At 41.4% G+C, this 24,730-nt stretch overlaps 2 protein-coding genes across 7 annotated transcripts; one reads left to right on the top strand and one right to left on the bottom strand.

Annotated features, from left to right (window-relative positions):
- Positions 1-1,571: 1,571 nt before the first annotated feature.
- On the top strand, positions 1,572-24,412 carry e2f6 (E2F transcription factor 6). 3 transcript variants are annotated; one of them, XM_071202598.1, is made up of 10 exons: positions 1,572-1,839; positions 4,656-4,937; positions 9,627-9,667; positions 10,532-10,581; positions 11,132-11,318; positions 12,082-12,237; positions 12,868-12,982; positions 13,606-13,744; positions 22,464-22,519; positions 24,222-24,412. In XM_071202598.1, the coding sequence occupies exons 1-9, from the start codon at positions 1,720-1,722 to the stop codon at positions 22,469-22,471; spliced, it is 1,098 nt and encodes a 365-aa protein (XP_071058699.1). In that variant the 5' UTR covers positions 1,572-1,719; the 3' UTR covers positions 22,472-22,519; positions 24,222-24,412. The 3 variants fall into 3 exon arrangements, with proteins under 3 accessions (XP_071058699.1, XP_033935278.1, XP_033935277.1); XM_034079387.2 differs by lacking the exon at positions 22,464-22,519 and having other exon boundaries at positions 13,609-13,744; XM_034079386.2 differs by lacking the exon at positions 22,464-22,519.
- On the bottom strand, positions 13,647-20,152 carry LOC117443408 (uncharacterized). Of its 4 annotated transcripts, XM_034079385.2 has the most exons (8): positions 19,995-20,151; positions 19,426-19,776; positions 19,045-19,299; positions 18,891-18,929; positions 18,651-18,737; positions 18,532-18,560; positions 18,261-18,376; positions 13,647-13,734 (listed from the first exon to the last, which is right to left on the bottom strand). In XM_034079385.2, exons 1-7 carry the CDS (start codon positions 20,053-20,055, stop codon positions 18,299-18,301), a joined length of 900 nt encoding a protein of 299 aa, XP_033935276.1. In that variant the 5' UTR covers positions 20,056-20,151; the 3' UTR covers positions 13,647-13,734; positions 18,261-18,298. The 4 variants fall into 4 exon arrangements, with proteins under 4 accessions (XP_033935276.1, XP_033935274.1, XP_033935275.1 ...); XM_034079383.2 differs by lacking the exons at positions 13,647-13,734; positions 18,261-18,376 and adding an exon at positions 16,200-16,495 and having other exon boundaries at positions 19,995-20,142; XM_034079384.2 differs by lacking the exon at positions 13,647-13,734 and having other exon boundaries at positions 17,935-18,376; positions 19,995-20,149.
- Positions 24,413-24,730: the final 318 nt, after the last annotated feature.

The following is a 24,730-nucleotide window of genomic DNA, read 5'->3' as shown; positions in this document are numbered from 1 at the left end:
GCCTATACCTGTCCATTTAATCAGGTGTAAATATTGAACTTTTTACTTCCAAAACTGTATTGTCGGACATATACTTCACAGATCCAGATTTAAAGTGCACCTACAGTATCATGCTATGTGTAGGCAACAGCATAGCTCTCAGATATACAAATCTATAAAAAACATGTCTATGAAGTGTTTTGCTCAAAATACCAAATAACAGATCACCCATTATAGCCACGCCTCATATCCCTCTATTTCACTTCCTGTTTCAAAAGTGCTGATTCGGGGATAAAGCTTTAAAGAGGAGGGGTCTGAGCTCATGGGGACCCGGCAGCTACCGTCTAAACTAAATGCTGCCGTGATGAAACTCCATATCATGGATTATCAAGGATCTGAAACAGTCTGGAGCTCAAAGGCTTTCTCTCTTGCCGGTTATACCACAAGGTGAGTTCCTTTCTACTTCCTGCTTCTTCACACACATGCTCTCCAGTACAGGTTAGCTCTGAGTGTTAGCGATGCTAATGTAAACAAAGAGCATATTACGTCCAAAACAGTCGGGCATTGTTTCTGATAGCAACGTTTCTGATTGGCCCGTGGGTCCACATTTCCGATATTACGTCATATCGGACGCAAGGCCGGATTAGTACCTCCAGGGGCCCCTGGGCACTGAGCACTTATGGCCCTACCACGCCTACCCATACCAACATGACCAATGTTTATAATTTTCAGTCAATCTGGCATGTCAAATTGCACACCTATTTGTCAAAAGCAGGGACGCAGCCACATAGTTCAACCAAAGCAGGTCTAGCCTTTTGCCCTTTCAGTCAAACATCACAAGACAAAGATACAATGGATAAGATCTCAAGACAGTGTATGGCTCAAGAAGACCTAGGTAATATCCCTCAAAACCTCAGAGCAGCACCATACTTAATGCCAAAATATGACTGGCTGGCTGTACACGTACACAAGGAGTTTTATTTGTCACAAACATCGAGAGTTACAAAAGTAAAATATGTAGTGAAATTGTGTGGTTGCTCAAGGGTGGGGCTGTGATTCGGCTATACACCGCCGCCGCGTAGTAATACAGTTGAGCGCATACATAGTGAGACCTACAGTACAGAGACCTACAGTAATTGCATTTTGCATGATAGGTCCCCTTTTAAAGAAGATTAAAAAATGAACCGTGTTTTGTCATGATGATTACCGTGATGCCAGCAGGGAAGGGAAAAGGAGTATTAAATGGATATTTCAATGTATTGTTGTCTTATATCAACATTTTAAAAAGCCTTATAATTTACTTTTGAATATGAAAACAACAAAAAACAGTAAAGCTATAATAAATTAAAAAACATGATTTAATTATAATGTAATTATTACTCAAAAAAAAAAAATATATATATATATTATTATTATTGTTATTATTTTTCTTTATATATTGTTGTTATTTTTAGTATTAAAAATATTATATTATTATTATTTTATGATATGCAGTAGCGGGGCTCAGACACTAGACGTCGCTAAATTGGCGCGCTCCGCTACTTTTCCCTCCTTTGTTGTACTTCCGGTTCATAAACACACCTTTTCCGGTCTGAAACACAGCGGTGAAAAACGACGTAAACAAACCGAGGAAACGTGTTTGTGTTGTGGTGGTTTGTTTAACGGTTAGTATTAACGGTTCTCGGATGAGCCGTTAGCCCGGGTTTGGTTCGTTGTTACGGTTGCGTAGTGACGGTTACCATGGTGAAGTGTGTCGTCTCGGGGTGTCCCAACCGCTCTAACGTTAACCCTGGAATCTACAACCACAGTCTGCCATCCAAGAGGTTCTTTAACTTCCCCGCAGACACAGCGAGGGTCAAGGTACGTTCATATATGTCACTTATTTAACAAAGTTAATAGTCTTCCTTTCAGCAGTGTGAACCCGGGCATTTTGGTGTGGTTTCTAGGTTAAAAAATGGCCCTAAAACTTCGAAATCGACCCAGAATTAATCAAAAATAAAGCCCACCGGGAATACAAATACTGCCGCTTTCTGCTTAAAACCGGAATTGTTGATGTTAGAAATGGATTCAACATCCTCAATAACCCCCAAAACCACCTTAAAATGGTCCACATTCGCCAAGATTTTGGTTAAATTACTTTAAAACTGTAATTCCGTCATTATGAATAGTGGTGAGTTAACTGGACATTGGGGGATTAAGAACAATGGGGTTGCTAAATTCAGGAAATGCCTTATGCAGATTTCAGCCCTTAGTTAGCTCTTTCCTGAACACATGTAGAATAGAGCAGGGGTTCCCAACCCCCGGTCCGCGGACCGGTACCGAGGTGTTAATGCCGGGCCGCGAAATAGCTGTGACTGTGAGTTTATCGTAATATTTTCAGAATTATAAAAATATTTTATCATAATATTTTTTTCAAAAAGTGTTTAATTTTCGCACCGATACCAGTCATATTATTTCATCCAGTAGCCTAGTTAATCTTTCACCAGAAAATTGAAAATGGCTTTTATGATGTTCCGAGGGATTCGGCGGCTCAGCCTATAAGGTCTCAGCCTCTTGTGCGCACGAGAAAGTTACCGGTGCGCCAAGTAGGAGGAGCAACCGTTTAATTGCATACCTTTTATGTTTATGTGGGGAAATAACAGCGCATACATTATTTGAGAGATATTTCAAACTCGGACTTCATTTTTAAGGACATGTCGGCCAGGGGTGTAGAGCTATTTGTTTAAGCACCGGATTGGCAAAACAGGAGAGTCTGTAAACCAGCCTGCCTTGATCTATGAATTCATGTGCGGGACTCTCACGGTATCTGCTGCCCGCAGCTGTTCTATAGAAGGAAAACCTCCTTCACTTCATGAAATGGCTGCAGCATCAGGAGGCAGCGGGACGTGTAACTCCGCCCCTGAGAAGTGCAGCACCAGCGGGTAAAGAGCTGTGCCTTTTTACGCACCGCCTTCGCTGTGTTTACCTTCATCAGAACAGCGAGTGACTGCAGGCTGCTACGTGTTAACCACACACACCTCTACACACATCGAACTGCCCAATTACTCCCCCTTTTATTAGTTTTATGAAGGAGATGTCCATGCAGTCACCAAGGCGCGTGCTTGTGCGCGCGCGTGGTGCTCTGCTCCGCTCTGTGTGTTTGTGTCTGTCCGACACCGGCATTTGTTTTCGAATGACCATGAACAGTAATTTACACACATCTGGCTAACTCCATTCTTTCACACAGTGACGTCACGAGCTACCCACAATGCAACGCGCGCCATATATATAAATACCCCATTATCTTGGAGGTGCAAATATCCTGGAAGTGCAAATATAAACAGCTAGCTAACGTAGCCAGGCAGAGCGCACTAGGTTTTTTTTATGAATTAACGACCGAAGAAATCGCTGCAAGTCTTCGGATTACATCTCTGGACTTGAGGGGTGTGCTCGAGGTAGTTACCAGCGTGAACTAGAGCTGTGTGGGTTGTGGGATTGCCCTTACAGACTGCCTGCAGACGTATGGAAAAACGACCCTCGAAAGTGGCCTTCGTCGATTTTGGCTGCATCTCCGTCTATCTTCTGGAAACACCAGGTGGATACCCCACTTGTCACGATAATATTATCATGCCATTGCATATATGTGGTGTTTTAGAGTTGACTAGATATTGATTTAGGCAATAGACTATGATATTCTGCTTGCAACTCGCGTGAAAGGACGGATACCTGAAGTACGGTGTCGCCCTCGTCCCAATACCCGTATGTGTGTGTGAAAGAATTGGTAGCCTATATGCGGCTATTCCCCATAGGCGGCGCGTGAGGCTCAGGTTTGGGAAGGCTACTTTTTGTACCTGACGCTGCCCGCCCCCGGCGTCTATAGAAAAGAGATCAACTCAGTGAAAGCACCGCCTGCTGACCAATCAGAGCTCAGTGTGCGGAGTTTAAATCTATCAGTCATATTACAGGAGAAAGGAAATACAGTTTAAACTGCCGTATGCAGAGAAGATGCCGACGTGTCGCACTTATCATGCATAGCAGCGCTAATGTCAAAGACACAAACATTATATATTATATTTTTATTTTACCAGGATGCAGTGACACAAATATTTGGGAAGGCTTAGCCTTAACACACACACACACACACACACACACACACACACACACACACACACACACACACACACACACACACACACACACACACACACACACACACACACCTTCATAATACACCTTCTCCTCGTTTTCCCAGCGTTCACTGGATTATCCGTAAATCATACAAACAAAACCAAAACGTTGATTTAACTGTTTTCCCGTTTTGGTTTAAAAACTGAAGAACGTTAGTTTTCAGTTTTTCAGAAAAACCAAAAAACGGTTCTTTTTTAAACGTTGTTACTATGTTTTGGATGCATATTGTTCTTTGTTGAGGCTGTTACATACAACTAGCCTCTGTTGCTGCCTGCTGGTGGAGGGTAAATATTAAAATCAGTTAAAATTCACAACCGGTCCGCGATTTTTTTTAAATGTATCTGCCGGTCCTTGGCACAATAAAGGTTGGGAACCCCTGGAATAGAGCAACAGTAATAATGCTGGTGTTTTTGCACAATATCCTTTGTTCTCTCTCCTAACCCCCCTGTCCTGTGTAATCTGCATTCCTACTGTGATCGTAAAACACATATTTCAATGTCTTCCTCCAGGTGTGGCTGGCGGCGCTGAGAGAGACGGAGAAGCAGGACTCAGCGGAGCAGAATCAAATCTGCGAGGACCACTTCCTGCCGGAGGACATCTCCACAGATGGGGTCAAAGGTGACGCCATCCCCATCATGCCCCCCTGCCTGGAGGGGCCCCTGGGGGTCATCAACCCCTGGGGGGCCGCGTCCTCTGAGGAGGAGGAGGACTGCGATCAAGAGGAGGATGATGAAGAAGATGGAGGTCTGATGTACGTGGTGCCGCCGGCGCCAAAACCTCCTCCAAAGCAGGTATTTCTCGTTTTTAAAGGTCCCCCATTATACTGTTCTTCATCAATATGTCACAGGTCTCAGATATACACAGAGCCTGCCTCTGATTGGCTGAAACACCAAACAGATCATTGCAGCATTACCCATAATCCCCTCTGTTTCAGCCCTGTTTCCAAAGTGCTGATTCTCTGTCTGTTACTTAGATGAAAACAAGGAGCCCCTCCCCACGCCCCTCTGAGAGACATTTGGTTACAAAGAACTAGTGCTGCGTACCGGTACGCCGAACCGGTACTGGACTTGTAAAAAGTTTCGGTTCAAGTCCGGTTAAAACCGGAACGTCGGGAACCGGTACTTGGACTCGCAAAAAAACTAGCACTTACGTATATTCTCCTTTTTGTTCTAAACCAACTAAAACCTCCCTGGAGGCAGGAGAGACTGGAAAGAGTCGAGGGAAGCTTATAAAAGTGAACAGCATTTAATTACACAAAAGATGCGGCGGTGTTCAAATGAAATTGCAAAAGGAGGCGCTCTCCTCGTCTCCCGTCAGCCCAGGTCAGCAGGTAGAAGAGGGCCCGTTCCCAAACCGCCCCCTACACCCTGCCCCTACTCCCTACCCCTACTCCCTGCCCCTACTCCCTGCCCCTACTCCCTGCCCCTACTCCCTGCCCCTACTCCCTGCCCCTACACCCTGCCCCTACTCCCTGCCCCTACTCCCTACCCCTACTCCCTGCCCCTACTCCCTGCCCCTACTCCCTGCCCCTACACCCTACCCCTACACCCTGCCCCTACTCCCTACCCCTACACCCTACCCCTACACCCTGCCCCTACACCCTGCCCCTACACCCTACCCCTACACCCTACCCCTACTCCCTGCCCCTACTCCCTACCCCTACTCCCTGCCCCTACTCCCTGCCCCTACTCCCTGCCCCTACTCCCTGCCCCTACTCCCTGCCCCTACTCCCTGCCCCTCCGTTTGCGCGTTCATGCGGAGGGTCCGCCATATTGAGGGCTGTTCCAAAGCAACGAGTGTGGAGCGGTGTGGAGGGGGAGTGGGCTATCAAGCCCTCAAACAGCGAGTCTGCAGCGGTGCTGACTTGAGACCGGTCTCTACCTGACCGGAGTCACGCTGTGTGTGTCCTCAGGAAACACGCTGTTTACAAGTAGTTCCAGCAAACATCTGCTGATAAACTGCGATGTTAACGACCTCATGATGACCTCATATGTTTTTAACTTAGGATCAAACCATGGCGTAACTATCAACGGTGCAGCCGGTGCCCACAGCCGTCCAGGGGCCCATGCAAAAAATAAATAAAAATGATGTAGGCATATATATATATATATATATATATATATATATATATATATATATATATATATTTTTTTTTTTTTTCTTCTTCTTTTTTTAATATATATTTTATTTTGGGGCCCCAATGGCATTGACTGGTTCACACAGTCTTCAAAGTAACCTAGCAACCTAAATTAATTTTTTATTTGTCTGTCCAATGACCTTGCTCCCTTTCATGTCATGTGATACCTTGCGTGACGAGTGAACCGTTTAATCAACATCAAAAGTTATATGTACACAGCTATAGCAGCAGCAAGATCGGCAGAATTATAACAAATTGAATAGCTTGCATTTATAATGTACAGCAAACCAAAACACAAGAGCGGCTCTCAAAAAGAGAAAGGACAAGGAGATGTAAAGGCTAAACAGACAAAATTAGACAGTTTTTTTTGTCATACATCGTCCTCGAAATCGAACGCTAACGTTGGTAATGTTGACGTGCAGCGGCAGCCGGAGCCGGAGGCTAACGATAGCTCACCTGCCTCACCGTCATCGAGCTCCACAAGTGAAGCTGTATCCGTGGCTGTGCGACCTTCTTCTCCAGCCATGAGCCAGGAGGAGAGGGTGGATTTGGCTGTGCCCGGCGGTGGTCCTACAGTTCCCGCAAGGGCCCCGCCCCCAACCGATAGGGGGCGCTATTGAGACCCCCGACGCCAAGATCAAAGGCTATATTATAGCAACCGGTCCATGCAGGCCTACCGGCCCATTCCCCAGAGACACACATCAAGGAAACAGGTGTTTCTCCGAGATGTATTACACCACCACGACCAGAGCAGGTATCAAACTGCCACGGACATGGCTGCGTTACCCCCCCACCCTGGACTGTGCCTGTGAGCCGCTGTTCGCAGACCGAGGTGCACCGTTCTACAGTGATGCGTGGATTGACTCACACGCACAATCTCAGGTCCATGTCGGAGCGTGTGTCAGATATGTGGAAGACAAACGGGAGAATGGATGCAAACATGGAGAGGAATGCCAGGAATGCTGCTGGAGACAGGACTTGAGCGTATTGTCAACGTTACAATCACTCTGGCCACGTGTGACTTGGCTCTTAGAGGACGTGGGAGATTCTTGCCCAACAGTGGAAGCTTTCTCACTATGATAGAACTTTTAGCATGTTACGATCCGGTTCTGAAAGAACTTGTTGAGCGACCACGAGGTTCTGTGGAATACTTGAGTCCAGCTGTTCAAAATGAGGTCATCTACATAATCGCAAAGCGGGTGCAGTGCGACATTCAAGTAGAAATAAATAATGCTCCGTTTTATGTTGTTTGCATAAGTCGGCTATATTTTTCGTTTCGTTTATTTAATTAGTGTACACATGTAGAGTTGTAGAAAAGACATGGTGTACAGACAGTACAGCACACTCTGACTGTACAGTCACTACAGTGTAGCCTATACTGTATAGTAGGTGTGTAACAGTGTAATGCGTATAGTCTACTCTACACTCTACCTTTCAGCATGGCTGATTGGCTAATGGTTACCAAGACAACACATCGTTATGACATCATAAAGTGGCCAAAATCTGATCAGCTCATTTTCAGACAGGTTTTTATAGAAATGGATCAAAAAGAGAGAAAATCTTTGTTCCTGAAACTTTCAGAGTCTCTTTCCACAGAGGGGACACATGTTGATGTAGAAGAGACATGGAGAAGAGGGGACACATGTTGATGTAGAAGAGACATGGAGAAGAGGGGACACGTGTTGATGTAGAAGAGACATGGAGAAGAGGGGACACGTGTTGATGTAGAAGAGACATGGAGAAGAGGGGACACATGTTGATGTAGAAGAGACATGAAGAAGAGGGGACACATGTTGATGTAGAAGAGACATGGAGAAGAGAGGACACGTGTTGATGTAGAAGAGACATGGAGAAGAGGGGACACGTGTTGATGTAGAAGAGACATGGAGAAGAGGGGACACATGTTGATGTAGAAGAGACATGGAGAAGAGGGGACACGTGTTGATGTAGAAGAGACATGGAGAAGAGGGGACACGTGTTGATGTAGAAGAGACATGGAGAAGAGGGGACACATGTTGATGTAGAAGAGACATGGAGAAGAGGGGACACGTGTTGATGTAGAAGAGACATGGAGAAGAGGGGACACATGTTGATGTAGAAGAGACATGGAGAAGAGAGGACACATGTTGATGTAGAAGAGACATGGAGAAGAGGGGACACATGTTGATGTAGAAGAGACATGAAGAAGAGGGGACACATGTTGATCAAGAAGAGACATGAAGAAGAGGGGACACATGTTGATGTAGAAGAGACATGAAGAAGAGGGGACACATGTTGATGAAGAAGAGACATGAAGAAGAGGGGACACATGTTGATGTAGAAGAGACATGGAGAAGAGGGGACACATGTTGATGAAGAAGAGACATGGAGAAGAGGGGACACATGTTGATGTAGAAGAGACACGGAGAAGAGGGGACACATGTTGATGTAGAAGAGACATGGAGAAGAGGGGACACATGTTGATGTAGAAGAGACATGGAGAAGAGGGGACACATGTTGATGTAGAAGAGACACGGAGAAGAGGGGACACATGTTGATGTAGAAGAGACACGGAGAAGAGGGGACACATGTTGATGTAGAAGAGACACGGAGAAGAGGGGACACATGTTGATGTAGAAGAGACACGGAGAAGAGGGGACACATGTTGATGTAGAAGAGACACGGAGAAGAGGGGACACATGTTGATGTAGAAGAGACACGGAGAAGAGGGGACACATGTTGATGTAGAAGAGACACGGAGAAGAGGGGACACATGTTGATGTAGAAGAGACACGAAGAAGAGGGGACACATGTTGATGTAGAAGAGACACGGAGAAGAGGGGACACATGTTGATGTAGAAGAGACATGAAGAAGAGGGGACACATGTTGATGTAGAAGAGACATGGAGAAGAGGGGACACATGTTGATGTAGAAGAGACATGAAGAAGAGGGGACACATGTTGATGTAGAAGAGACATGGAGAAGAGGGGACACATGTTGATGTAGAAGAGACATGAAGAAGAGGGGACACAGTGTTGATGTAGAAGAGACACGGAAGAAGAGGGGACACATGTTGATGTAGAAGAGACATGGAGAAGAGGGGACACATGTTGATGTAGAAGAGACACGGAGAAGAGGGGACACATGTTGATGTAGAAGAGACATGAAGAAGAGGGGACACGTGTTGAGCACTTTGGTCTACTGAGGTTGTTTTAAATGAATTGAGATTGAGGTATGAAGATACATGAATTAGATTTGATCGAATATACAAATGAAATATCCTACATTTTGCAATAACATCACGGGACAATACTTCTTTGTGTAATCGGAGCAGATTTAACGTGCTGTTTTTCTGCTTTTCAGGCTCCAGTTGTGAAGAACTCGCCAGCGGCCAAAACGACACGGTAAAATACTCTCTGCTTCTGATTCATCTTTACACATTACTGACCGAGGGTTTAGTTTTAATTCCACCGTCACTCTTTTCAGTTATAATATGCATTTGTATTGTTTAGTCAACATCTAGTAGAGTGTTCCTTGCACATGGTGGTGGGACTGTACATTTAAAAAAAAAAAAAAAAAAAAATTATTTAAAGGGGACCTATCATGCAAAATGTACTTCCTATGTGTCCCCGGTGCGTCAGGGAACTCACGCAGCGTCAGGAAATAAACCCTCTCTCTTTTCCTCCGTACCCAAATCTCTAAAAACGGGGAACAACGGAGCTGATCCAGATTTGCTGTCGATATGACGTAATATCTGAAATGTGGACCCACGGCCCAATCAGACACGCTGCTATCAGAAACAATGCCCGACTGTTTTGACATAGTATGGTCGATGTTTACATTAGCATGCTAACACTCAGAGCTAACCTGTACTGGAGAGCATGTGTGTGAAGAAGCAGGAAGTAGAAAGGAACTCACCTTGTGGTGTAACCGGGAGAGAGAAAGCCTTTGAGCTCCAGACTGTTTCCTTGATAATCCATGATATGGAGTTTCATCACGGCAGCCTTTAGTTTAGACGGTAGCTGCCGGGTCCCCATGAGCTCAGACCCTCCTCTTTAAAGCTTTATCCCCAAATCAGCACTTTAGAAACAGGAAGTGAAATAGAGGGAGATGAGGCGTGGCTAGAATGATCTGTTTGGTACTTTGCGCAAAACACTTCATAGACATGTCTTTGATATATTTGTATTTCTGAAACCTCTGCTGTTGCTTAAAGATAGCACGATAGGTGACCTTTTAAATTGAGTAAGATATTTGTTCTTTCTTTTCAGCGGGCATCCGAGGAAATCGAGTCCCCTGACCAAACCATCCAGCAGATACAGTGCGTCATCGGTCCTTTCATCAAAACACTTTCATTGCAACACATCTTGATTGCTGTGCCTCTGTGGAGTCAGCTTCAGCTTCAGCTGTACGGCTCTGCTGAAGAAGAGCCGCGTATGGCACGAGACGCACTATTGGAGCACGAGAATGGCTTTTGCAGTAAAAAAGTGTCCGGTTTCAGGAACATCTTGAAGATTATGGCTTCAAAGATCCAATTATTTACTTATTTGACAATATATAAGAAGACGCTAAGAAACATATTTAGAAATCTATCAAATAAGAAATGTTTGTGTTTTTATTGGCTCTAAAAAAAAAACTATGAAGCCTTACGTCGATGACAAATGTTGGTTTCTGTATTTACTCTTTATTGGCATTTAGTGTCAAACATCTGTTCATAGTTCTTTTCAGCAATATACCCATGGTGACAATAAAACAACAGTGAACTATTAGCAGTAGACATTTCTCTAGTTGTGGATCTGTGAAAACTAAATCAGCAAAAGCGTTGTATCCATATCTCCAGCTCTGACCCTCGTGTGTCGGTGTGTGTTCAGATCTGTCGCTGGGCTTGCTGACTCAGCGCTTCCTGGAGCTGCTGCTGGCGGCTCCTGACGGGGTGGTGGATCTGGGTCATGTGACCACGAGCCTGCAGACGCGCAGGAGGCGAGTTTACGACATCACGGCCGTCCTCGAAGGCATCAGCGTCCTAAAGAGGCAGTCGGTCAACCACTTCAAATGGATGTGAGTGAACACGGGTTCACAGGTGTTACTGTCTTGTAAGCCACAGGGTAGACTTCTGACCTGAGCTCCTCCAACAATGCAACATATAATCAAATAAAAAGTAGTGCAAGAAGTCTATATGCTTGTAAATAGAATATGATATGTACAATAACAGAATATTAAATAATGTACATTAAGACAAAATTAAATGCGGTTTATTGCGGTGATAACTATTTCTATAAATAAGTAGATTGCAAGATGACAACAGGAATGTTTATCGGGCACTTAGCAGAGCTCAGGGAATATGTCCAGGGTTTATTAATGTTCACCGTTTGCTTTCATATTCCATCAACTTATTGATTCTCTTGAGTTCTGTTATAGCCCCATACAAGCAACATTTTAACACTTAATTCATCAATTTATGATCAGCTCAAACCCTATAATAATACATCTATCTGCCAGGCTCTGTTTTGCATTTTCTCAGTGGCAATTTATTTTTCCGACTTATACTATTTTTAGGCATGTATTACAGGTCTCAGATATATACAAATATATATAAATCATGTCTATATGAACAGATCATGCATCCCTGTTACTAAAGGGCTGATTAGTTGTTCCCCCGTTTTTAGCGATATGGGTACGGGGGAAAAGAGAGGGTTTTGTTGTCTGACCACCGGGGGACACGTCTACGTATAAAAGACATCAGAAAGGGCAAAACGCCCTTTCTGATGTTTATTTAAATTGTTAACACATTTAAATAATGAGTTACTTCCGTGTGTTGCAGAGGAAGCACGTCCATCTCCAGCTTCCTGTGGCAGAACCAGCAGAAGCTCCAGAGAGAGTTGGACAGCCTGAAGCTGGTGGAGGACACGCTGGACTCGCTCATCAAGAGCTGCGCTCAGCAGCTGTTCAGCATGACCGACGACCTCGACAACGCCACATATCCTTTCAGATCACCGTCTCCACATCTGTTTTATAACACCAGAAACTCTTCGGATGGGACGGCACTTCATTATTTAGCGAACGGATTATTAAAGTAGTTTTTCATGCAATGATGTCAAAAAATACTGCATTCAGCCTTTCCATATTCTTCTTCTTCTTCTTCTTCTTCTTCTTCTTCTTCTTCTTCTTCTTGGTTTTTTAAAAACTATTATTTACCAAATGATAAATTGATAAATGGAAAAGTAAATTACAGTCCAGGTTTAGACCAAAACAGGAAGTACATTAGGCTTTCAGGTTGAAAGAGACATCATTTCAAATGAATGCTAATGTTCGTCCGTCTGGATATATATATAAAACAAATGTGGAAATTTGCAATATGGCTTTTATAATTAAATAAATGTCAAAGCTTGTTTTGCTGTCCCAATGAAGCCATTTATTGCAGGTTTTAACGAGCAATATGGGACAAATGTAAATATGGATCAATGAAATATGTGTCCATGTTGTGTTTAAAGCTTATTTTGGCATCCCAATGAAGCCAGGTTTTAATGAACATTATGGGACTGCAAAAGTATGTTGTTGTAAATGTGTATTTCTAAAACGTGAAGCAGGTTTTCTTTAACTTTTGCACGTCGGCCTACGTGACCCACGAGGACGTCGGGCGGCTCGCAGCCTTCCAGCAGCAGACGGTCATCGTGGTCAAAGCTCCGGAGGAAACCAAGCTGGAGGTCCCGGCTCCCAAAGAGGTGAAGAACACACAATCTTAAAGTATTTATTAAAGGTCTCCTATTATATTATTTGTAGGCATATATTATAAGTCTCAAATATATCAAAAAACTCGAAATACCAAACAGATGACCCATTCTAGCCTCATATCCCTCTATTTCAGCCCTGTTACTAAAGTGCTGATTCTGGGTCCGTAGCTTTAAAAAACATTATATTAAAAAAAAAAGAAATGTTTTCTGACACTTTGAGTCTCCTGTCCTGACACACCGGGGACACATATTTATGTATAACATGCATTATAAAGTGCATTTTGCATGATCGGAGACCTTTAAGACATTGCTGATATACCAGATCTAATCTCATGTTTTTAACGTGCTTAGTAAAGAGATACGATAAGAAGTACTTTATTGATCCCAATTTGCAGCAGCATGAAAAGACATGGCGTTGTACAATAAAGATTAAAAGACTAGAAATAAACAAGAAAGTAGAAAATATACATGTTGAATTGACAAACTAACAATAACAAGATATAAAGCAAGTTATTATATATACATAAGTATGTGAGAGATGCAATATTAAACTGAATATATCCATGTCAAATGTACAGTAAAGCAGTATCATCACGGTGTGTGTGTTTTTGAAGCAGGATAATATCCAGGTGCATCTGAAGGGGGGGAGGGGTCCCATCATGGTGCTCACCTGTGAGGTGGGGGGGGCGGACGCCAGCAGACACTTCCTGGCGCTGGAGGAGAGCCGGATAACGACCAACACGCTGCACACAGGTAACACACAGAATAACAGAAACACACAGAAGGGAAACATCAGAGAGACAAAGGCAAACAAACATCTTTGAGATTTGGCTAAGAAACAGTACTTTTTTTAGAAGCACTTTTCTTTTCTTCTGTAGGTGGTTTTACATGAAGCTCAATCTACTATTTTGTTATGATTTGAATAACATTTTAAAGCCTTTTAAATATCCTTTTGTTCTTCAAATCGTGTTCTTATTATTTCACCGAATAGTTTGGCTCTCAATAACTTCAGCATACTTTCAGCTACAGAAACCATTCAAATATCCAACATATTCAGCCTTTTCAGCACATGATGGGATACTTTCAACTTTTTCAAAATATGTTATACTTTTTGAAATATTCAGTTTTTTAAACTCGTTGTTCAACATGTAACTCAATGGGAGGAACCTTCAAATCCTCTTTTAGCTACACCTTGCGCCAAATGCTTCTCCTTCCACATACTTCCAGCTAGAGACTTCATTCCAACTTTAAAATGATCACAAGACATTCAGCTATAAAACTTGTTCTTCAGATCTTTGATATATTTTACACTTTTTGAGATATTTAACTTAGTTTGTAAAGATGTTAACGTTAAGTGTGTATTGCGCAGCTCGTTAAGGCTAGTGTGTGATGTCACAGCTAGAGTGGAGCAGAGCTTGAAATTTGCCTTAAATCTTTTCTTCATCCTGCCATAACTCCCAAACCCTACACTCCTGAGACATCATTTTTAATGAAAAGCTTTCAACATGTCTCCATTTAGGCCCATTGTAAATTCAGCCTGATTTTCCTCAGAGCAGCAGCCGCACACCTTTAGTAAACCTGCCAAAAATGCCACATTATTGACCCGAAAGAACACAAAAAGCAGACTGACGCTCCTCACGGTCCTGACATCCTCCACGCGTTGACATTTTACCGATGGCTGCTACGGTTTTCAAACTATAGTTAGAAATGTAAGAGGTTTATTTCTCATTCAGATCAATGGAAAGGCTCTCCTTTCACTGCACATCTCCATGGAAACCTTTGATCTCTGTGCTCACACACAGGTGTTTGATAACATCGTCACCATGGTAACCATTGATCTCTGGGCTCATACACAGGCGTTTGATAACATTGTCACCATGGTAACCTTTGATCTCTGGGCTCATACACAGGTGTTTGATAACGTCGTCCCCTCAAACACAAACGAACAGACTGGAGGTTAAAGACTGTCTCAGCCTATTCTTTTCTGTCTGATGGAGACTTCATACTGACTTCAACACGTTCCACATATTTTATACATTATTGGTGACGTATGGTTTTAGTTCAAACGTTTGCAGTTAAAATATTCTGCTGCTTTTCAAAGCGTTTTTACTTTCTTTTCTCTTAATACACATTCATTTACTACTACTTACATTTAATATCTAACTTCTTCAGCCTACCTTCAGTTATAAACCATTCAACTATTTCTTTTGAGGAAGTTTAGTTGCAGAAACATTTGTGCAAATAAGGTGCTAAAATACAGCATTGCATTAAAAAAGAAGTGACGGAGCACATTGATGCTCACGTGACTCAAACTCCCCGCCCACCAGCCCTTGACGCCCATGGTGCAATATGGTTATAGTGGGGAAATACTAATGTTCTATTGGCTTGAGAATCAGCCGCTTCCTCAAAGTGGCTCAGTGTTATTTCCTGAGAACTGATGGGGAAGTGTTTCTGTGAGAATGTGGGCAGCAGCAGAGCTCTGACGATGAGCAGACAAGCATCACAGTCACCATGTTCGTTCACACCCTGTAAGAACACCATTTCTCAGAATATTAACCAACATCCTTAGATAGCTTTGTGGGCAGTGCAGAGGGGGAGCGAAAAAACTAAACAGAAGTTCACTCCTTGAAACTCTGAACGTCTGTTTTCTATTATCGTCGGATCTAAAGATAATGTGTGGACGGTTTTAATAGTGTCTCTCTAACAGAAATGCTTACATGTCAGTATGCTATTGGTGTAACTATGCTCCATAGGTGTATACAGAGAACTGGATACATAGTTGGAGCTTGGGTGTAGTGGTATGTTGAAGACAAGCACACAATCAATCACAATATCGAATATTCTGTGGTTGGCTTTGTGAGCATATCCTCTTTTAAACTCTGAACGTCTCTTTTCTTAGAGTGTAGTCGTATTAAAAGTTATGGAATAGATATTATTAATCTTTTCCAACTAACCTTTTTTTTTTAATTGCCACTAGTGGCTTTAATAATAATTTGTCCTAAAGCTCAAAGACCCTTTACATGAAACCAGAAACAGTACAAAGGCTTTAGGCTTATTTAGTTACTAAGCACATACTGATGTTTTTAAATGAAGGTCAAAGTTCACGACCTTACCATGTTTATAACTTGTTTACTTAAAAAAAAAAAGAAGAATTTAGGACACCTGAATAATGAAAGTGAGAGACATTACAAAACTGAGCTCTTGGAAGCATGTTCAAGGCTTTTATTAGTCATACGTACATAGCTACAGTGTAGTCATGACGATGAAAATATGAGATCACAGCCTCTTCCAACAGTGCAACACAATAAAACAGAAAAACTGAAAAAATAGTGCAAGTAAATAGAAAAATAGAAATAGTGCAATAAGAGTCGATATACAAAGTACATGTAAAGTTTGAAAACAAGAGTTTCAGGAAACGACCTTTGGGGAACTCCACATCCTTTGTCCGTGCATCCTTTTGGTACCATTGAAATATTCTCCATCTTTAACCTGATTTGAAGCAAACTGGGAATGTGTGGAAATGTAAACAAGAAACTTCTCTGGATTCTGTTTCACAGAAATAACTAAAGTCCGGTTTGGTGTTGGACAGTAACAACAGTAACATCAACAGTGTTAAATTCTGCATCCTGAATAATTCAGTTTGCAGAATTTAAGAAATCATATCTAATGCAATAAAGAAATAACCTTCCACCCTGCATGAGTGAGTATTAGGCGCTTTCATTTACAGATTATATAATTCTCAGTTATTATATAGAATTAGTTTAGGCTGAAAGCTCATTCAAATCCTAACGATAAAATGTACAAAAACAAATTCATCTAATAACAAACATGTTTATAGCAATGCAATAAATGAAAAGCAATTATTTTTAAGAGAGATTTAACATAACATTAATTTAATTGTTAAAATGTCTAAGTAGAACACTATGTATAGTTACATTTTACAACAACAGAGATAAACATTCAAGATAATGTTACAAGTGTTTGGCATTTTGAAAATGAAGAGACTCTATTTTTGTGTGTGTGTGTGTGTGTGTGTGTGTGTGTGTGTGTGTGTGTGTGTGTGTGTGTGTGTGTGTGTGTGTGTGTGTGTGTGTGTGTGTGTGTGTGTGTGTGTGTGTGTGTGTGTGTGTGTGTGTGTGTGTGTGTGTGTGTGTGTGTGTGTGTGTGTGTGTGTGGCTTTATTCCCAAAGGTCTTACGGAAAATGGGTTTCTACTCACTGTTTTTATATGCTCGCATTTATAATAAAATAAGACTTAAAATAAGCTTTTTTTTATGTTCGCCAACAAGAAATAAAAAAGAAATAAAATGTAGACAGGAATGATTCTGTCAAACAGATTTGTAATCAGTTTCCCGAAAGATAAGTCTGACAGTAAATCTGATTCCGCTTTGTACGAAAACATCATCAATTAAATCAACAATGAAAGTCAATCTGTTTCTGTCTGTTTTTAAACTTATTTGAATTCACGATAACAATAGGAGTCGATGCGTCCGTCCAGCTGCTTTCAAGACTTTCATTTAAGAGAGATATTAGGAAAGAAAGCACCATGAATCCAAATAAAAGCAGTTTTGTTATCTTGCTCAGAGACAGAGCATGAGGAAAATCAGTACAGAGTAAAGACGGACAGATTGCTGAGATAAATACGCCGTGGCGACACCTGCTTCTTCTCGTTTCTACTCGTTATTCTCCTTCTAACTTATTCAAATTCCAGGATTGTGCTGGAGACGCTGTGTGTGTGTGTGTGTGTGTGTGTGTGTGTGTGTGTGTGTGTGTGTGTGTGTGTGTGTGTGTGTGTGTGTGTGTGTGTGTGTGTGTGTGTGTGTGTGTGTGTGTGTGTGTGTGTGTGTGTGTGTGTGTGTGTGTGTGTGTGTGTGTGTGTGTGTGTGTGTGTGTGTGTGTGTGTGTGTGTGTGTGTGTGTGTGTGGTGTGTGTGTGTGTGTGTGTGTGTGTGTGTGTGTGTGTGTGTGTGTGTGTGTGTGTGTGTGTGTGAACCGGAAAAGCACGACATGGGACCTTTAAACTGACGTTTTTCAACATTTAAGGAACTACTCTCGATTGTGTCGCCATTTTTTGGCAATTAGTAGTAGATTTAGTAGATTATTTAACTATCAATTATTGTTAAGAGACTTAAAGTTCATTTAAACCCAGAGAAAGAAAAGTCAATAAAAAGTTTGAATTTTTTTGAATTTTTTGCTTTTAAAGTTGAAGCCAATTTAGACTTGCTTTCGACAACAAATAGGAAACGACCTAATATTATGTTACTAGTTTACTTTTCTTTATGAGTTTGTTTTGATGTTGAACTTGTTGATCAGTGGAGTCTGATGGAAGCAGAAGCTTCTCCAACGTTTTCGTAGGTCACTACACCTTCATCTTCGTCATTATGCACCTGCACACCACACACTTGAGAAACTGATATCAAATGGAAGACGTAAATCACCTCTTTTGCAGCAATCGCTAACATAATAAATAATACCATTAGTACGTTTTATTGTAAAGACTGACGTACTAATAACACGAGCGTTTGATTATTCAGAAACTCACAGCATTATCACCCGTCTGTGCTCTGTTCCCTGAAAAGACGAGAGAGAGTAAACTTCAGTTTCAAGTCTCAATATTATCTAATATTCATTTCATAAAATGACTTCAGTGAATGTTCTCACCTTTAGCTCTCGTCCGTATCGTGACCGTCACCACGATTATTATGAGCGATGCTAAACCGACAGACACGACGATGAACCTCAACCAACCTGGAACCGAGAGAAATCATTTAAAATATTTCGGCTACAGCTCCATTTCAAATCCTGCGCCTCAAAGAATTCACAGGCTTTCTTAATATGTATTTGGTCTGACATTTAAGATGTAGGCTGCGTAAGGACTCAGAGAGAGGTGCTAGTCACTACCTGGTCCTGGGGGATCATTTCTCCCTGCTGGTGTGCTTCCTTTTGGCGAGGATGCAATGAAATGACAAAACACAACACAAGATATACAAACATTTTAAATGTAACGTATGACAAGACTTAATGAGACATAATAATGTAATCAAATCAAATGTACCTGTTTTCTGGCACGAGGACTGGGGTCCAACACCACACAGCAGCGTTTCTCCAGTCTTAGTGTCCGTCACGTTACACTTCAGCAACTTTTGATCAAGATGAGAAGAAAATATCACTATGGATGAACAGGCAGCTAGTCTCATCTCCACGACATCCTGATTACCCTCGTGCGCCCACTTCACTGTGTGTGTACACTCTCCATATGTCAACACAGTGCAGAACAAGGTGACCATATCATCGTGTTTATCCAGAGTCACTGAAGGTGGAGATAACGTGAGAGAAAGACAACAAGAGTATAATTAACTTTACCACTGTAATCATGATTATTGATGTTTCTGAGTATCGACAGGATGAGAGGAAACATTGAGAAGTAAATACTCACTGATAATAACAGACAGAAAAACCTGAGAGTCTGGACCTTGTTGGTTTCCTCCTGATTTTGGAAACTGTCTGCAGGAGTAAAGACCAGCATCCTCACGTGTGATATTCTTTACGACCAGAGAACAGTTTTCTGTAACGCTCAGTCTGTCTGCTTTGGAAATCACGTTTGTGTTTATCCGCCCATGAGCAATCAGCTCTATTGTTGTTCTCCCATCACGACTGTGGACCCAGACGGTACCGTCACATTGGTGCTGAGGTTTTATCACATGTGCACATTCACAAGGCAAAGTGACGCGATGTCCAGCTCTGACGGAGAGGGAGAGGGAGAGGGGATTCTGTCCGGGCACTGCTGCTGAAGATAAGAGAACATAAACATGTGAAACAGTTTCTTTATCGTCATGTGATAGGATGATGATACACACAACTACCAGTATCTAATGTCCCTTCTCCAAGAATTCTCTCATTACACTTTGTTCAAAACAAACAGCAAACTTGCCCTTCACTCAAATCAGATTGTTATTTAAATACTTTGAGTAAAGTTTCTTTAGGTCATGTGTTTTTCATCCTTACCTGTAAACCGAAGCAGCAGGATCACCGCTAAAGTCGTATTAATCCGTCTGAATTCAACCATCGCGTCTCCGTCTCTCGCTCTCACGCCCTCAACTGACGTCTCTGAACTAATGACTCTGCAGAAGAGAGAAAGATGTACTTCCTGTTTTAAGTCAAATGTCACTTCCTTTTTGTGACTTGAATCCTTTTGAAATCTCTCTTTTAGTGGTTGAATTGTTAAAAAGCTTCTTTTTGTATCTCTCTGAAAGCAGATATCTGAACGGCTCAAACAACAGATGTGGTTCAGAGCGGATATAAAAGTCACATTTAAAAACATTAGCTCTCGGGTCAAAAGGTTAATAATCCCACAGAAGGAATATGTATAGTATCATCTCAGACCTGAGTGTTGGTGAGCGTCTATACTCACCCACCCACATGACATGTCCTGTGTATCGTGGGGTTTCAGAGTCTCGTACTTTCCGTCTATAATCCCAACCTGTATTCACAGTGCTTTGGAAGTGCTATTTCCACTTTCCTCACTTTCTGGGGATAGGATTTGAAAATTAAGAAGTAATTCTCAATGCAATGGGAAATTGAAGAGTTCACAAGGAGCAAAGTGAATACAAGATGCACAGAAAATATTAACATTTGTACAACTTGCCTTCTGACTGACTTTGCTGTATGAAACCTTCAGACACACTGATGTATCCTGATAAGAAGAACATAGGTTTTAGTATCATCAATTCAATGTTTTTCTGCATGTCATTCATGATGTCCTAAAAATACAAGAGGACTTTTCTTTTGAGGAAGTTTAGTTGCAAAAACATTTCTCCACACCATTTCTCAGAATATTAACCAACATCCTTAGATGGCTTTGTGGGCGGTGCAGAGGGGGAGCGAAAAACTAAACAGAAGTTCACTTCAACTCTGAATGTCTGTTTTCTATTATCGTCGGATCTAAAGATAACGGTGTGGACGGTTTTAATAGTGTCTCTCTAACAGAAATGCTTACATGCTATTGGTGTAACTATGCTCCATAGGTGTATAAAGAGAACTGGATACAGAGTTGGAGGCGGGACCTTGTTCATTGTTATGAGAGTTGGTCAGGGACGCATGAAGCCAAAATGGCCTGCCTCTCGAGAGCAAAAGTACCCGTATCTGGGCCAATAGAGAGTGCGTTTCACTTAAGCCCCGCCTCCAATCTGCAGCTTCAAGGCCAATCTCGTCTCAGTCAAATGAATGGAGAGGTTTAATATCTCTGGATTCAACTGTTAGCATATTTTTACAACTTTTAGACCCTAGTGATTTAAAGAAGGGCTTTAAAAGTGTTCGTACTGGGTAGTTGATTTAGTTAAAAAATTCTGCAGATATACAGATGTCTCTTTTCCAATGTAAGTCAATGGGAAAAGGTATTTTGGGACCAAGGACGTCATGGACTGACATTGTATTTTGTTACCAAGCACATACTGCTGTTTTTAAATTAAGGTCAAAGTTCATGACCTTACCAATGTTTATGACTTGTTTACTTAAAAACTATAGGAATTTAGGACACCTGAATCACGAGACATTGCAAAACTGAGCTTGCTCTGGAATTCCCTCCCCGAAGATCTCCGTGGCTCCGAGTCCCTCACACTCTTTCAGTCCCGCCTCAAATCACATCTCTTCTCCTCTATCTATCAATCTTTATTTATTTATTTATATAGCACATTTAAAACAACCTCTGTTGACAGAGAGCAAATATGAATTAACACAATAGGAGTAAAATAATAAAACACTAATTAAAAACAAGATAAAAAGCACAGTAACTAGAGACATATAAAAACACATCAAAATGTTCAACTAGTATTAAACCATATCACCCCCCCATCAATCCATGCCCATTGATCGTCTTAGTTTGTCCTTGTTTTCTTTGTACTCCCCCCATCCTAACCCTCCCCTTATTGTAAAGCAGCTTTGAGTCTATGAAAAGAGCTATAGAAATACAATTTATTATTAGTGCGAATGCTGTTCAAACAAAATGCCTCTTGAGGGCATGACGTGACAAAAGCTTTCAACATGTCTCCATTAAGGCCTGATCTTTCCTCAGAGCAGCAGCTGCACACCTTTAGTTAATCTGCCAAAAATGCCACATTATTGACCCAAAAGTACACACAAATCAGACTCCGACGCTCCTCACGGTCCTGACATCCTCCACGCGTTGACATTTTACCGAAAGCAGCTACCGTTTTTAAACTATAGTTAGAAATGTAAGAGGTTTATCTCTCCTTCAAAACAATGGAAAGGCTCTCCTCTCACAGATCACTGCACATCACCATGGAAACCTTTGATCTCTGGGCTCACACACAGGTGTTTGATAACGTCGTCACCATGGTAACCTTTGATCTCTGCACACAGGTGTTTGATAACGTCGTCACCATGGTAACCTTTGATCTCTGCACACAGGTGTTTGATAACGTCGTCACCATGGTAACCTTTGATCTCTGCACACAGGTGTTTGATAACGTCGTCACCATGGTAACCTTTGATCTCTGGGCTCACACACACAGGTGTTTGATAACGTCGTCCCCTCAAACACAAACACACAGACTGTAGTTTAAAGACTGTCTCAGCCTATTCTTTTCTGTCTGATGGAGACTTCATACTGACTTCAACACGTTCCACATATTTTATACATTATTGGTGACGTATGGTTTGAGTTCAAACGTTTGCAGTTAAAATATTCTGCTGCTTTTCAAAGCGTTTTTACTTTCTTTTCTCATCTTAATACACATTCATTCACTACTACTTACATTTAATATCTAACTCCTTCAGCCTACTTTCAGCTGCAGAAACCATTCAACTATTACATTATTCAGCTATTTCAGGACATTGAGGCTATACCTGTTGTTGTTTATACCTTTTTTAAACATTTTCTTTTAAATATTAAGCTTCTTCACTATTTTTCCTCCTCTTCCAGTTTAACATTTCACTTTCTAGTTTCCAACAAAGTCATTGCAATGCATTTGAGCTGTAACAATTTTGATTCAACTCATTTCACTTTTCTGCATTTCTCCGCTAAGTTCAGCAAAACACTGACTTGGTTTTTGTATCTAACAGCAGCTACCATTCAGCTAATAACATATTCAGCTTTTTCTGCATTCTCAGCAAAATTCAGCAACAAATGTTCACAGTTTACAGCATTTTCTAGTTATAACATGTAATTGTCCTACAGCAGGGAACAATGCTAAACAGCAAAAGGACAATGTAAAATAAACAGGGTGGCATCGGTGGATGTTTTACTAATAATATATATTTTTCTTATCCACTATTTATTTTTTCTTAGTTTAATTTTAATATACATATTGGTATTTTTATATTTTATTGCAAAATGTTTTTTAACTTCTCTTGTTTAGATGCATTATTTTATTCAACTTACTTTATATTTGTATTTATTCTTAAATGAATGGAGCAACTGTCACAAAACCCCCAGGATAAATAAAGTATTCGAGCAATGATTGATTCTAATTCAAAGAAGAAGAAAAAAAGTCAACTTTATTGTCAATCTTTGATCTAAATGATGTTTCTCACAATCCAGAGGAATACAAGTTAACATATCTAAAAATACCTACATAATCAAACATAGACAAATATATATAAATCCCCACATCAAGAGGCATGAATACAAAATAAAAATATAAAGGCAGCAGTCAATATATACAAAAATAACAGTCACTTCTAAACGGATGGAGATGAATATGTTACAGTAAAAATAAGTACACGAGTGCAAATGATTGTCGATAGCAGTTCCTATTAAAGTAAATAAAGTAGCAGCCAGTAATAACAATAAAACAAAGTAAAACATGTTTTAGGGTGTGGCAACATGTCACACACACACACATACACACACACACACACACACACCACACACACACACACACACACACACACACACACACACACACACACACACACACACACACACACACACACATCCCATGTATACATCACTTCAGGGGACATTACATTGACTTACATGCATTTCCTGGAGACTTATCCTAACCTTAACCAAGTCTTCACCCTAAAATTAATGATTCCCCTCATACGTCCCCATAAGGAGGCGAGTCCCCACGCGTGACTGTGTAAACAGATTTAGGTCCCCACAAGGATAGTAATGCTGGGACACACACACACACAGATACAAAGACGACTGTGATGAGATACTTTCAGCTTCTTAAGTGTTTAATTGGTTTCCCTTCATTGTTTTCTCAGAGTCCTCAAATCCACAGAGTGCCGTGCAGAGTGCATAGTGACCACCAGGGGGCGCCATCTGTCCCCACATCGTACACAGGACCCTGAACGCATGGTCTCTGGATACCAGGAAGAGTTGCATTGAAACACAGTTCATCCTGGACCATTAGAGATTCAAAACTGACTGGTACAATATTCAAATACTCAATCATAGAATAAGTGACGATCCGACTGGAAACACTACTCACGGATCCCTTTAACTTGCACTACTATCCTCACGTTGGATCTGATCAGAAGAAGGAAATCATGTACATTTGAAGAGGAAGACGATTTGGATGTTTGCAGCTTTATTTTGTATGAGAGGAGTGAGGAGAGCACAGACACTCAGCTGTTTGGTTTTTATATATAACAATCATGTCCTGACTTACAGTGCTGTATAATATTTTACTTTGTTTATACGTTTGTCTTTTTCTTTGCGTTTCATCGTTTTCTAATCGAGCAAACACCTCAAAGAGGCTGTAATCAATAAA

Source organism: Pseudochaenichthys georgianus, unplaced genomic scaffold (genome assembly GCF_902827115.2).
Source record: "Pseudochaenichthys georgianus unplaced genomic scaffold, fPseGeo1.2 scaffold_602_arrow_ctg1, whole genome shotgun sequence".
Classification (NCBI taxonomy): domain Eukaryota; kingdom Metazoa; phylum Chordata; class Actinopteri; order Perciformes; family Channichthyidae; genus Pseudochaenichthys; species Pseudochaenichthys georgianus.
This window is presented reverse-complemented; position numbering and strand designations above follow the sequence as displayed.